General features: G+C 36.9%; 1 protein-coding gene across 4 annotated transcripts in view; it reads left to right on the top strand.

Moving 5' to 3' along the window:
• The window catches only part of FBXW7 (F-box and WD repeat domain containing 7, E3 ubiquitin protein ligase), a 135,263-nt gene that overhangs the window by 33,230 nt on the left and 89,396 nt on the right, over positions 1-12,637 (top strand). The window contains exons 1-3 of one of the 4 annotated variants that reach the window (XM_010840746.1): positions 2,551-4,671; positions 5,310-5,876; positions 7,677-10,641. In XM_010840746.1, the coding sequence (XP_010839048.1) occupies positions 5,379-5,876; positions 7,677-7,721 (543 nt within the window). In that variant the 5' untranslated portion in view covers positions 2,551-4,671; positions 5,310-5,378 and the 3' untranslated portion in view covers positions 7,722-10,641. Of the gene's footprint in view, positions 1-2,548; positions 4,672-5,309; positions 5,877-7,676; positions 10,642-12,637 lie in introns of those variants that run through there. The other 3 variants (XM_010840743.1, XM_010840742.1, XM_010840748.1) reach the window with 3 other exon arrangements.

Genomic DNA, 12,637 nt, shown 5'->3' on the forward strand with positions numbered 1-12,637 from the left:
TGCAGTCCAAGGGACTCTCAAGAGTCTTCTCCAACACCACAGTTCAAAAGCATCAATTTTTCAGTGCTCAGCTTTCTTTATAGTCCAACTCTCGCCTCCATACATGACTGCTGGAAAAACCGTAGCTTTGACGAGCATCTCTTCCTTTAGATGCCCTTAGTTCAGGCCTCTCTGGACTTTGCTGTTGCCAGGAGAAGCCTGTGCTCCCCATTTGATAGGAGGGGAAGTGGTACCCCTGCTCCCTTTTCTGTCTCCAGCCATTATTGTACACAAAGTCTTAATATGGGCTATCTGCTCTTTTGATTCCTATGTGAAAAATTTAGTGATGAATACCTATACTGAGCTTTTAATTTCTTTGGTCATTTATCCTTTGTAGTTTACCAGAACCGTAGCAAGAAATAAGTAATGCTGTGGCTTCTTCACAGGTAGATATCTCAGAATACTGTGTGGCTCTTGAATCACAATCGGTGTACTATCTACAGGATTTAGATACAGTACGTAAATCCAGCCTCATTATTTGAAGGTTCTTCATTTGTGAATTTGCCTACTCATTAAAATTTATTTGTAGCACCAAAATTCAGTACTTATGGTGCTTTCACAGTAATTTGTAGATGTTTGCATGCATAGAGTGGCAAAGTATTTGAGTCACCTTCATGGACTTTCCCATCTGAGGTTGAACAAGGTGGCATTCTGGTTTCTTGTTTCAGCTTTCATATCCTAAACAAGTGTCCATTTCGTGGTCTGTTTAGTGAAATATTTTCACTACAAGCTTGCCGTACTTGTTACGGTGACTTTGCTGTTTAAGATGATCCCTACGCTGCTTTGAGGTGCTGCCTGGTGTTGTGATGTGCCTTATGGAGAGCATACCTGTTAGATAAGCTTCATTCAGTTGACTGACTTCAGTGTTAATGAATGTATTATATATTATTAATGAATAGCATGTCTTGAGAAATACACATAGGAAAAGATTATGTATTGATCAGTTGGCAAAAACGTGACTAGAGGCTTGCAGGAACTTAGTCTTGTATTTCTGTTGAAAACACTTGTTTGGTATTTATGACAACTTTATAGAACACAATTACTGTGAATAATAAAATTTAATTAAGCATAGTGATTTATAGAGACTCTAGGTTTAACCATTTCATCATTCCTTCTCTCTGAAACCATTGTTTTAGATTTGTTTAAATACATGCATAAAGAGTTGTATTGTAAAATTTAATTTTACCATAGGTTCAGGTTAAAAGTCATTGATTGACATTTTTAAACATTATCCTCTAGAAAATTAGGGGCTTCCCAGGTCGCTCAGTGGTAAAAATTGCACCCGTCAATGCAGGAGATGCAAGAGATGCATATTTAATCCCTGGGTTGGGAAGATCCCCTGGAGAAGGTAATGAGAACCGACTCCAGTATTCTTGACTGGAAAATTCCCTGGACAGAGGAGCCTGGCAGACTACAGTCCGTCGAGTTGCAAAGAGTTGGACACAACTGAGCACACATGCTCTAGAAAATTAATCTGTGCCTGGAGTATATATACTGAGTGCTCAGTGAGTGTTTTAGAGTAATAATCTTCTAGCATTGTAGTGATTCCGGTTTTGGAGAAGAGGCCAGTGTCAGTGTCAGGACTTTGGCATATTTAGTTATGCAGACTGAGGCACATGAAAGAAAGCCCAGTTGATAATGTCACCTTCTGGTTCCTGCTTTGCTGGGGTCACACAGACTCGGACACGGCCGAAGCGACTTGGCAGCAGCAGCAGCAGCTTGAAGCTAGCAAACTTGAGAAATACTGAATCTCTTTGAACTCTTTCACTTTGTCTGTGAAGTGCGGAGCGTTTTCAATTTAAAATTTCCATGATTTTCTTTTATCAGTATTATTCTTGACCTTAAATCATTTCCAGTCTCATCATGCTCAGTTGTCAAAAAAAATCATGCAATTTAATGTCAAAATATATTAGCCATCAGAGTTTGTTTTATTGACCTCAAGTTCAGTCTCACTGGTTGTTGGTAAAAATGTAAGTCATGTATTTGATATATCTTGACATCATATACTGGTAAGATTCAGAAATAAAAGAACACTCTTAAAGTTTACATATTTTTTTTTAGGGCATAGGATTCTGTTTGTTGGTGGTTGTGTTACATATGACACAAGTGTCCTAAATCATACAGAAGTTTTCTCTAAAAAAGTTTAAAATTAGAATTTTGAAAAGCAAAAATATGCTTTTATTAATACCCCATTTATGAACATTTCCTGTATGGCAGTTTTCAAGTTTTAGATTATGGGTGCTTAAGTTTTGTTTTTTTTTTTTAAATAAACTATTTTAACTATCTTTAAAATTTTTCCCCCTTAAAAGTGTTTAATAGTTGATTCTGATTTTGTTAGTTATTAGATATTTATTATTTTAATTTGGTCATTGATTTATTTAATAGATTATTATTAGAAAGAATGAATTTCCTAAAATACTGTTTTTTTAAATTAATACCAACAGAAAGTGAAATTTTTTTCTCTTAATTTCTATATATTTATTACTGTTTTCCACTCTCAAAATGAGTCAGAAAAATCCAACCCAATAAAATTTGATGCATAGAAATTTTTATGTAAATCTATTAATTGGATATTTTCAGCCTCTTTAGATATTCTAGAATTCTTGTAATTTGACTTTCCACTTTGTTATTACATGTTTTTTATTGACTTTTCTTTAAATCTGATTCTTCTACTTGGATATACCATTATTAATCTATAAGAATCTGTATTACCTTGAAATCTGTTTACATGCCTCACTGTAAGTATGCGTCAGTAACTTTTACTGGCTTAACAGGTTTCTTCTCTGTTCTCAATATAACACTCAAGTTATACAACGATAGTCATTTGTGTTGTCGTTCATAATTAGAAGTGTTCTTTGTTGACCAATACTGATACTATTTTAGAAATGCCAGTTATAAACTTTCTATTTGTTGATAGGTAAACTGCTTACCAACAGTCTCCTCTCTTCTTTACACACATTCTTTATGATGTGTTTTATGACCTTTGTTCTCTCTCTCTCTTTTTTTATTTTGGTAAGTTGTTCTTAATACGTCATTTAACCTGTTTTAATCTTGTGAAAATACGCCTGTTAGGTTGGGTACACAAAGAGCAACTTTTTTGGAACTTGCATTATACCAGGCAATGTCGCTTACTTCATGTTGTTCTGTGCATCAATATCCAAGTACAAAATGTTCTTGTTAGTGTTAGGAGAGCTAAACTTTAGACACAGTTACTAAAGCAAGAGTTTGAGTCTAGCTTTGAAGAAAACCTGTGTATAGCAGATTTCCCGTTAGGTACACAGAGGTACTGCATGTGTGCGTGCAGGTGTGTGTGTGTGTGTTTTTCATTTTTATGTTATTTTTCATCTGACTTCCTTCCAACTGTTCCCACATTAAGAAATATGGTGAAAGAGATAAGTTTAAAGTATTTAATTAATACTATTTTGCTTTCCCAGTCTCTTAATTCTACTTTTATCAGTATCAGACTTCACCTAATAGAAACTGCTTCTACAGTAGTGACTTGTGTGTTACTGAATGCAGTGGTCAGTTCTTTGTTGTCGTCCTACTTCATCCATAGCCATTCTTGTCATCATTTACTTCTTCCTGCTGGGTAAGCTTTCTCAACTTGGCTTCACCAGTACCACTCTTTCTTGGTTTTCCTACTTAGTCATCTTTGCTGGCTATTCCTCTTCTTTTAGGATGATGGAGTGTCTCAGGGGTCCATCTTTAAAGCTCTTTCTTTATTTGAACTTCTAGTGTAATTAAAATTCAAGAATTTTCCCCCCAACTGTAGCCTATTTCTTAGAAATGATTGATTATAGAAAAGAAAACGAAATACTGCTGTTTTAAAACTATCTTTTGGACTTTCTTGACCCTATCTTAAAGCTTGCAGTGAGACCTGTGGACCTTTGGGGGAGTGACCATCTATTGGCAAGGATTGGGAAAGTGGATAAGGCTGTTTTATTTCAAGATCATTGTAACATAAAGTAGTTACTCTTGGGACATGATAGAAAATGAATATTGTATTTCCTTCTCTTGAAATCCTTAAAGATACTTTTTAAAGGGATTTTATATCGACTTGTGCAATGTGTTGGCATTATTTTCTGTAACCTCAGTTATGTCCATGTAGATATTTGCAAAGGATGAAATCTAAGAAGGAACGTTATGGAAAGATTCTATATCAGATCAAATTTTAAAGCCACTGTTAAAAGCATAAAAGTAAACATGCTTGACACATAAAATTTCAGAAATACAGTAAAAATTGAGTTAAAGCACCTATCATACCACTGCCTAAATGCAGTTTATATTTTGAAATATTGTTTTCAATCTAGTCATTATGCAGTTTAAAAATCATTCTGTGATCGTATAATGTCCTGCATTTTGCCCTTCACATAGTATAACATCCATGTTTTCACAAGTTTTTTTATGAGCAACATGTTTAGAGGTATTTAGTTTAGATACACTAAACATATCCCATCTCATGGGCTCCTTTGTCTTGAACATTTGGGTTTTGATTCTTTTAAATTGCATTTATGTTTATTTTTGTTTTTGTGGATAAAGCTGCAGTGAGTATCCTCTGCATCACTTTTTTTTTCTGTTTTAGGAATACTTCCTTAGGATAGATTGCCAGAAGTGGAGTGACTGGGTCAGAGGGTATGAACTTATGAATTTTTTTTTTTCTTTTCTTTTCTTTGAAATAAACTTTTTAATTTATTTGCTGTCTGGTTGATTTATATTCATTATGAAAAACAAAAATCATAGTGATTATGTTTGGAACTCAGAAAACTGTCTAAAGGCAAACTTCTGTGATCAGAAAAGTTTGGGAAATTCCTAAGGTTTAAAAAAAAAAAAAAGCCTTTTAATCTTGGTTTATCTCAGCATTTCCTGTACTTAACTGAGCATTGAATAGGTTTTTTCTGATATACTTTTTAACATTTTGTGGAAGTTTGGTTAAGGGTATAGTTTATGAGCTACTGATCTAAAATTTAAGAATATTTTGTTGGTTAGATTGTGTTGTGTTGGTCAAAGCAAATAAACTATAAACCTTCGTTCTAAAATTATTTTTAAAAGGAGATTAAAATAAAGCTATTTACTATATGACTTTTGTGTATCTTTATAAAGTCTCATAACTTTTTAAAGGTTCTCTTGATTTCAAAAGAACATTTTAATGTCTGCATGGCATCTAATCTTTTTACAATCTGTATTAAAATTTGGAGTACAGACATACAACATGAAAGTAGAATATAATGTAGATTTAAAAACCTTTCTTCCCCCCTCATTTTTCTCTACAGAATGTGAAAACCTTTGCATCTTCTGATAGCCTAGCCAAGGTCCAAGAAGTAGCAAGCTGGCTTTTGGAAATGAATCAGGAACTGCTCTCTGTGGGCAGCAAAAGACGACGCACTGGAGGCTCTCTGAGAGGTAACCCTTCCTCAAGCCAGGCTGATGAGGAGCAGATGAACCGTGTGCTGGAGGAGGAGCAGCAGCAGCCCAGACACCAGGAGGAGGAGCACGCGGCGAGGAATGGGGAAGTCGTGGGAGCGGAGCCTAGGCCTGGAGACCAGAACGATCCCCAGCAAGGGCAGCTGGAAGAGAACAACAACCGGTTTATTTCCGTAGATGAGGACTCCTCTGGAAACCAGGAAGAACAAGAGGAAGACGAAGAACATGCTGGTGAACAAGATGAGGAGGATGAAGAGGAAGAGGAAATGGACCAGGAGAGTGATGACTTTGATCAGTCTGATGACAGCAGCAGGGAAGATGAACACACACATAGGAACAGTGTCACAAACTCTAATAGTATCGTGGACCTGCCTATTCACCAGCGCTCCTCCCCGTTCTATACAAAGACCACAAAAGTGAGTACCTTCAGTCTGCTCTTCACCTGGGAAATTTTACATATCCGTGTTAATTGTGGTGAAACTTTCCTCACAGTCTTTGTATCTTTGCAAAATTAATATTCGGTTGTATAGTAATAAAATGAACCAGTTTTTCTTTTTTTTTTTTAACAGAAGATATTAGAAATCCTGGTAATGGGACAGTATTATTAAATGGAGAGAAGGCACCTATTACTATGAAAAATCATTAATACCAAATTTCATCATCAATTTTGTCCCTGGGACAGGGGTTAATAGGTTGTGTGCAGTGCAGAGGGTTGGAGTGAAACATGATTTGTGTGGATCAAGTAGTGAAGGTCTCATTTACCAAGTGCAGCTGGTCTGATGGGCTGTGTACTCACAGGCCTTACCCCACGGCACAAGTTACCAGAAGTTACGTCAAATTGGTTTTCTTATGGTGATTATTAAGGTATATTCTTTGTAAACAGTTTTCTCTTTGTTATGTAAACAAGATGAAATTGCTGTTTGAATATTAGTATTTGGTTATTGAGGAAATCTGAGTATTTTCAAAAGTTAAAATACTTTAGACACCAGCATGTTTAAGATTATGAAATGTGTTTTCTGCATTATAAAACAGTAAGAATGTATGGTGCTATCTTCGCTACTCTTCTTCTTCTAGTTATTTTATTAAAATGAAAACATTTCGGAACCCCAGAGGAATTGGGTTTTTTCTTGACTCCATGTTAGCAGAGCACTCCATTTGCTTCTCCACACAGTTTGAATACTAACCATAGGGTAACTACACCATTTTGGTTGGCATTTGACTGTGAAAAATAGGAGATAATATGAAGATACACTTAGATTCCCAACTTTCTGTCAAGTTTCTGCCACTGTTTCCCTTGCTTATAGTTTTCCTTTCCTTTCCTGGGAGATAGCTCTGTTGTATCTGCCTCCTTATCCCACTTAGTTGGTGGTAGCTCATGAAATCAATCATAGACATGTTTTATAAGGTGAACATTTATACTCCTGTCTAAACTGGAGGAATCCTATCAATTCAGGGACTTAACTAATCTAGTGCTGAGGACAACAATTCCATTTTATACAGTCCTTGGAGGCTATGCCAGTTAGAGACTGGATACACTCCTACTATCCACATCTATCGCTGCTTCCCAGCGTTATCCTTGCTGGATAGGCAGGGAGCTGCTGTCTGAGGGCAAGGGGCAAGTGTTTGGGAAGCTGCAGTAAATCAGGAATTGCCAGTGCCAATTCTTTGCCATGGCATATGGGCTTATTTCCTCAAAACATTCCTGGGTGTATCACTTAAAATTGTGGGCAGGGACTGTGGAGAGAAAGCAGCATTTCTCTCACTTCCCAGTCTTTCTGTTACATTCCCTTTCCCCCATCAAATTATAGTCAAAATGAAATGATACAGTTTTTGGGCTTTGCTTCAAAATAATGCCAAAGGGAAGAAAAAGAAGGAGGGTATAGATTGGCCATGAGTGGCTAATTGTTGAAGCTGGTTTACAGGGACGTGGAGTTCGTGGCTGTTCTATGTAGTTTACAAAGTATGTTTGAAGTTTTCTGTAATAAAAATTAAGTTGTAAAGACTATGAATACATACACACCCAAAGTTGAAAAATAGAAGTTTTCTTTACGTACCTTGGTCTTACTGACTATCTCCTAAGTCAACAAAGTGCTGACTTCTCTTCTGCATTGAATTTTATTTTCTCTATATTTTGGTGCTATTGAATTTACAGGAAATTCAATAAGACATCATATGCATTCTGCTGGAGTTAGAATATATCTTAATCAATATTTTAGGCAGTGTTGCTATCTAATGGTCTATATAAAGAGGAGAGAAACTAAGAAGAATTATACTCAGAATGAATGAGGTATGTAACATAACTTCTATCCTGTTTTTCCCCTCAGGCTTCTTCGCTTATAGATCTTTATGTTTGCATGCTTTCTGGTTCTTTATTACTTAAAAATTAGATAAAAATCATGAATATCCATATAGAATAGACTGTGAGTTAAACATATCTTTGGAAAGGAGCATTTTAACTCATTATTGTACTTATTTTACAGACATTAAAAATAAATATTGACTGAAGTAGTTTATCCTCACACTCTTACTTGCTTACTTTTAAATTTTATTTCGCCCATAAACAACATGCAAACAGATTTAACATCATCCTCTTTAACCTGACTTGACCGGCAATGAAATAGCTTAGACACGTAAATGCTTTCATTGCTATATCATTTTTGCTTCACCTTGTGAATTTTAAACTCTTTCTAAAATATGTTTATCCCTAATTTCCCTAGCTTGTCTGCAGGTTTACATTCTGTTTAGTTGGTTTGACCTAAGAAGGAACTGGCTTCAGCTGGTGGTTTTCATGCCTCTTACCACCCCTGTCTCAAGGTGTTGGAGTGGGGCTTTGGCTTGAACACTGCTAGCGCAGCCCCACCTTGCTGGTAAGGCCCAGATCTTTCAGAGTGCAGTTTGCTCAGTTCATGTCCCCATCTCTGGATCTCTGTTCCTTGAGGTTACTGTCTTAAAAGAGGGAGTTTATGTACATCACCTTCTGAGGATTCAGTTGGAGGAAGAGGGGTTTAGTATTTAATTGCATTATCTTATTTAAGAAAGAAGTTTAATCAAAGCTAAGCCTTTATCAACAATGCACAGCCATCAATGAGTTCTGCTGCATTTTAAATGAAAAACTAGAAAAGCAGCTAGACGAAACATACCCTTGTCCTAAAGGAGAAGTCATCATAATGTTCAGTAGGAGAACTTGCAGCACACAGATTTGATGGGTGCTTTATCTTTCCTTTCCCTTCAAGATAAAACGGTAAACAGAACTTGAGATATGTCTTATACAGTAGCTACCTCCTTAAAAACAAACATACTGAACTCAAGTCTGTTTCCCCTTACAACTCTTGAGTTGTGAATACAAATCATTGTGTTGTACACACAAGGCCACAGGAGTGACAACAGTAGGGCTAGATGTGATTGTGTGTATATGAGAGAGAGTGTGTCTGTGTTTGTGTAACACGCTTTTGATATGCCATTCATTTTTAGGTCATTTGCCTTCATAAATATGGCAAGAAAAATGTAAAACTATTTGATTGCCAAGACAGAGGTACCCTTCTACAAAGTAGGATGTCAGTCTGAAATTAGCTTCTTTCCCATTTTGTTTGTTCTTGAAACACTTCTTCAAGATCATTCTCAACACTTTTTTTTTAAACAACATTTTAAAAGCATCACCTAGTACTATGTTGCTTCAAAAGAAAATATCAGTCACTCATGTGTATAAATCCTTTAAATATAGTAAATAGGGGAAAACTCTCATTATTTCAAAATTATTTTTGAGCAGCTCTTAATTACTGATTAGTATAAACATGACACTTTAAACACATTATAACACATTATAACACAAGACACTTTTACAGATATTACCCTAAGCCACGGTTTCTTTGAAATCTTCTTAAACCATGACTTCAGAGAAGAGTAGAGATGTAATAGTTATTTTAAGAATTCCATTACAGTTTTACCCAGCGTATCTTTCAAATGTTTTTTTGTGTGTGTGTGGTGGGGAGCAGTTTCTTAAACATAACCTTTGGACCAGTAGACTTACTTATTTGTCATACCTGAACATGCTGTATATATACAAATATGATATTAATGAGAAAAGCCATTTTTGGTGCTTCATTGCATTGATTTTTTAAAGCATAATGGAAACTATCAAAACTCCTAGGACAATCTGTTTTCTGCCTAGTCACCAAAGATTTATTCTAATGGGACCCTATATCCATAATATAAGTTAAAAATTCCAGACTTTCGTAATGTTAAAAGTCAAGGGTAGTAGCAGTCAAGAGATTGGTGTTTATTATGTCCATCTTATGTGCAAGTTCCTATGACAGTTATGTTAAAATTTCACTGTGTAAGTGGCAAGAGATTTTAAGTCGGATTTGCCTAATTAAAAAAAAGCCCTTTTCTTTCCATGTGCTATGCTGACTCCTGTGGTAGAATTTGGCAAACATTACGAAACAAGATTTTCAGAATACAAATGTGTTTAGGTTCTAGACTCTGGAGTGTGGTAACTTTCTAATACCATATCACATTTTAAATCAACAGACCTGTCCTTTAGAGAGTGCAGATTGCTTAGTTAGGTGCTTTCCTTTGTGATATTTAATGAGTATTGAACTTACGAGGACTCAGGGCTAAATTTGTAACAGGAAGAAGTGACAGTTTGAAGCTGATAATGTACCAGTCTCTCTGGAGTCCATCAAATGTGCTTCTTAATTAGGGGTTGTGTGCTATTTCTGTGAATTTTGTTAGTCTACTTGCAAATTCTAAATTCAACTTGGTAGGAGTAGGAATGCCAGGTAGGAATGCCCAACTCTTCCCTGGGTCAACAGCCTTACCATATTTTTAAAAAACAAGAACTCATTTTCTTAAGAGATGTCTAGCCCATACAAAAGACTCCTTTCCCATATTTAAGGTAGAGTATCAAGTCATTTTCTACTAAAATGAAAAGCAAATAAGATTACCTTCGGACCAGGTCTCGTACCGTCCTGACCTTTGTGAAGAGAGCCACGTTTGAGCACTGCTTCATGCTTCTCCCACGCCTGTCATAGCGCCTTCTGTTTGTTCTCACATAGCTTCATTCCTCACCTCTAATCTGCCTTTTCCCCGTCCTGATTGTTAGATTTCTCCTGGTAGTGAAGCAGTGGTGTGTGTGTCTGTGTTGCCCTCTCCATGTGGCATGTGGGATCTTAACTCCCCAACCAGGGATCAAACCTGAGTTGTGCCCTGCAATGGAATCCCAGAGTCTTAACCACTGGACCACCAGGGAAGTCCCTAAGCAGATTATTTTTCAGTTCTTTCCCCCTCAAATAAGACATAACTGTTTTGAATACATATATATCTACATCTATCTATCTATCTATCTATCTTCAAAGAAGCAGTGTGTCTAATGTCTAGGGACCTGAGACATTTTCTTGTCTCTAGGTTCTAAACAGTAGGGAGCTAGGCACAAGGATCACTAGCCAGTCAGGGAATCAGAATTACAGTTTTGTTTCCAGTCCAGCATCTTCCAACTACTCCCTTGAGCCAGAGTAAGTGGCAAACTTTGTAGGACAGTGTGGCTAACATCTGAAATCTAATAGGGCTCTGAATTCTCCTGTATTTAGGGAGAGTTCTAGAAAACAATGACCACATCAGGAAGTCCCTGACCTTGTCTTCATGTAAGACAAAGAACCGAATTTCAAATTCTGTTAGTTGGAGAGAGGTCCAGAGGACAGGTATATTGAATAACATATACTGGGAAACAGCCCAACAAATAGCCATGCCTCCTCCATTTGTGCAGGATGACAGACTGGAAAACATTCACTGAGCCCAGTTTATAATCCAGTTTTAAATGTGTGGAGAGGATGGTGAAAGCAGACAGAAGGGGACACACCGGAGGAGATGAGTTTTGCCTACCATAGTGAAGTGAAAAGAGCTTTTCATACTTGAGCTGGAATTCTGGTTTTGCTACTCATTATATGGCCATAAATATGCAGTCTCATTGAACTGTTTGCTTTATCTGTAAGATAAGACTATAACACCTACTTCACATGTTTTTTTGTAAGGATTGAGTGAAATGATTTACGTGAAGCAAGTAGTGTAGTGCTTGGGACACGTAGGTCATTTGCAGATGTAAGCCTGCAACCTCATTTTGTCTGTCTGTCTGTTATCCCTCATCCCTGATCTCTCAGAATACACTTCATTCTGCCACGCAAGATACCAATCTGTGTGCTTTTTATGACCTTTAGTATTCAGTTATCATATCACCCTCTAGTGGAAAAAGTTATTAATAGAGAAACAGATAAATGCTTTTAAAAGGATATGCAGGAAGAGTGGGAGCATACTATAATAAGCTGGGCCCATCTCTAATAAAAATAGAACCCATTTCCCAGTGGATGCTTTTCACAGCTCTTCCTAATTGATAAGTACGTATCATTTCCTTCTATTAGAATTTGTCAGTTTCTCTAAATTTTCTTCTTCTCCAACATCTGTATACTTAAATGCTTTGTGAATTTTACAACTGGATGCCGAAATGAACTTTATGGTCAGTTTCTGACTAATTCCTCTTGCTATGCTATGCTGTGCTATGCTAAGTCACTTCAGTTGTGTCCGACTCTGTGCGACGCCAGAGACGGCAGCCCACTAGGCTCCCCTGTCCCTGGGATTCTCCAGGCAAGGACACTGGAATGGGTTGCTATTTCCTTCTCCAATGCATGAAAGTGAAAAGTGAAAGTGAAGTCGCTCAGTCGTGTCCGACCCTCAGCAACCCCGTGGACTGCAGCCTTCCAGGTTCCTCCATCCATGGGATTTTCCAGGCAAGACTACTGGAGTGGGGTGCCATTGCCTTCTCCTCTTTGTGCAATTTTAAAAATACTTATTAACATTGTTTTAAACTATAATAGCTCTAAATGCTGATTATATTTAAATCTGTATCCTATTTGCTGAAAATAATCAATTAATTATTGATTTTAATTGTAGACCAAAATGAATCTCTCCACAGAATGGAGAATTGAAAAAACTTTTGATAGTGTTCCATTGCTTTGTACTTTATGCAAATGATAAACTTCTCTGCTGCTGCTGCTGCTGCTGCTGCTAAGTCGCTTCAGTTGTGTCTGACTCTGTGCAACCCCATAGACGGCAGCCCACCAGGCTCCCCCGTCCCTGGGATTCTCCAGGCAAGAACACTGGAGTGGGTTGCCATTTCCTTCTCCAATGC

This window comes from Bison bison, unplaced genomic scaffold, assembly GCF_000754665.1.
Source record: "Bison bison bison isolate TAMUID 2011002044 unplaced genomic scaffold, Bison_UMD1.0 scf7180017864146, whole genome shotgun sequence".
NCBI classification, from domain to species: Eukaryota; Metazoa; Chordata; class Mammalia; order Artiodactyla; family Bovidae; genus Bison; species Bison bison.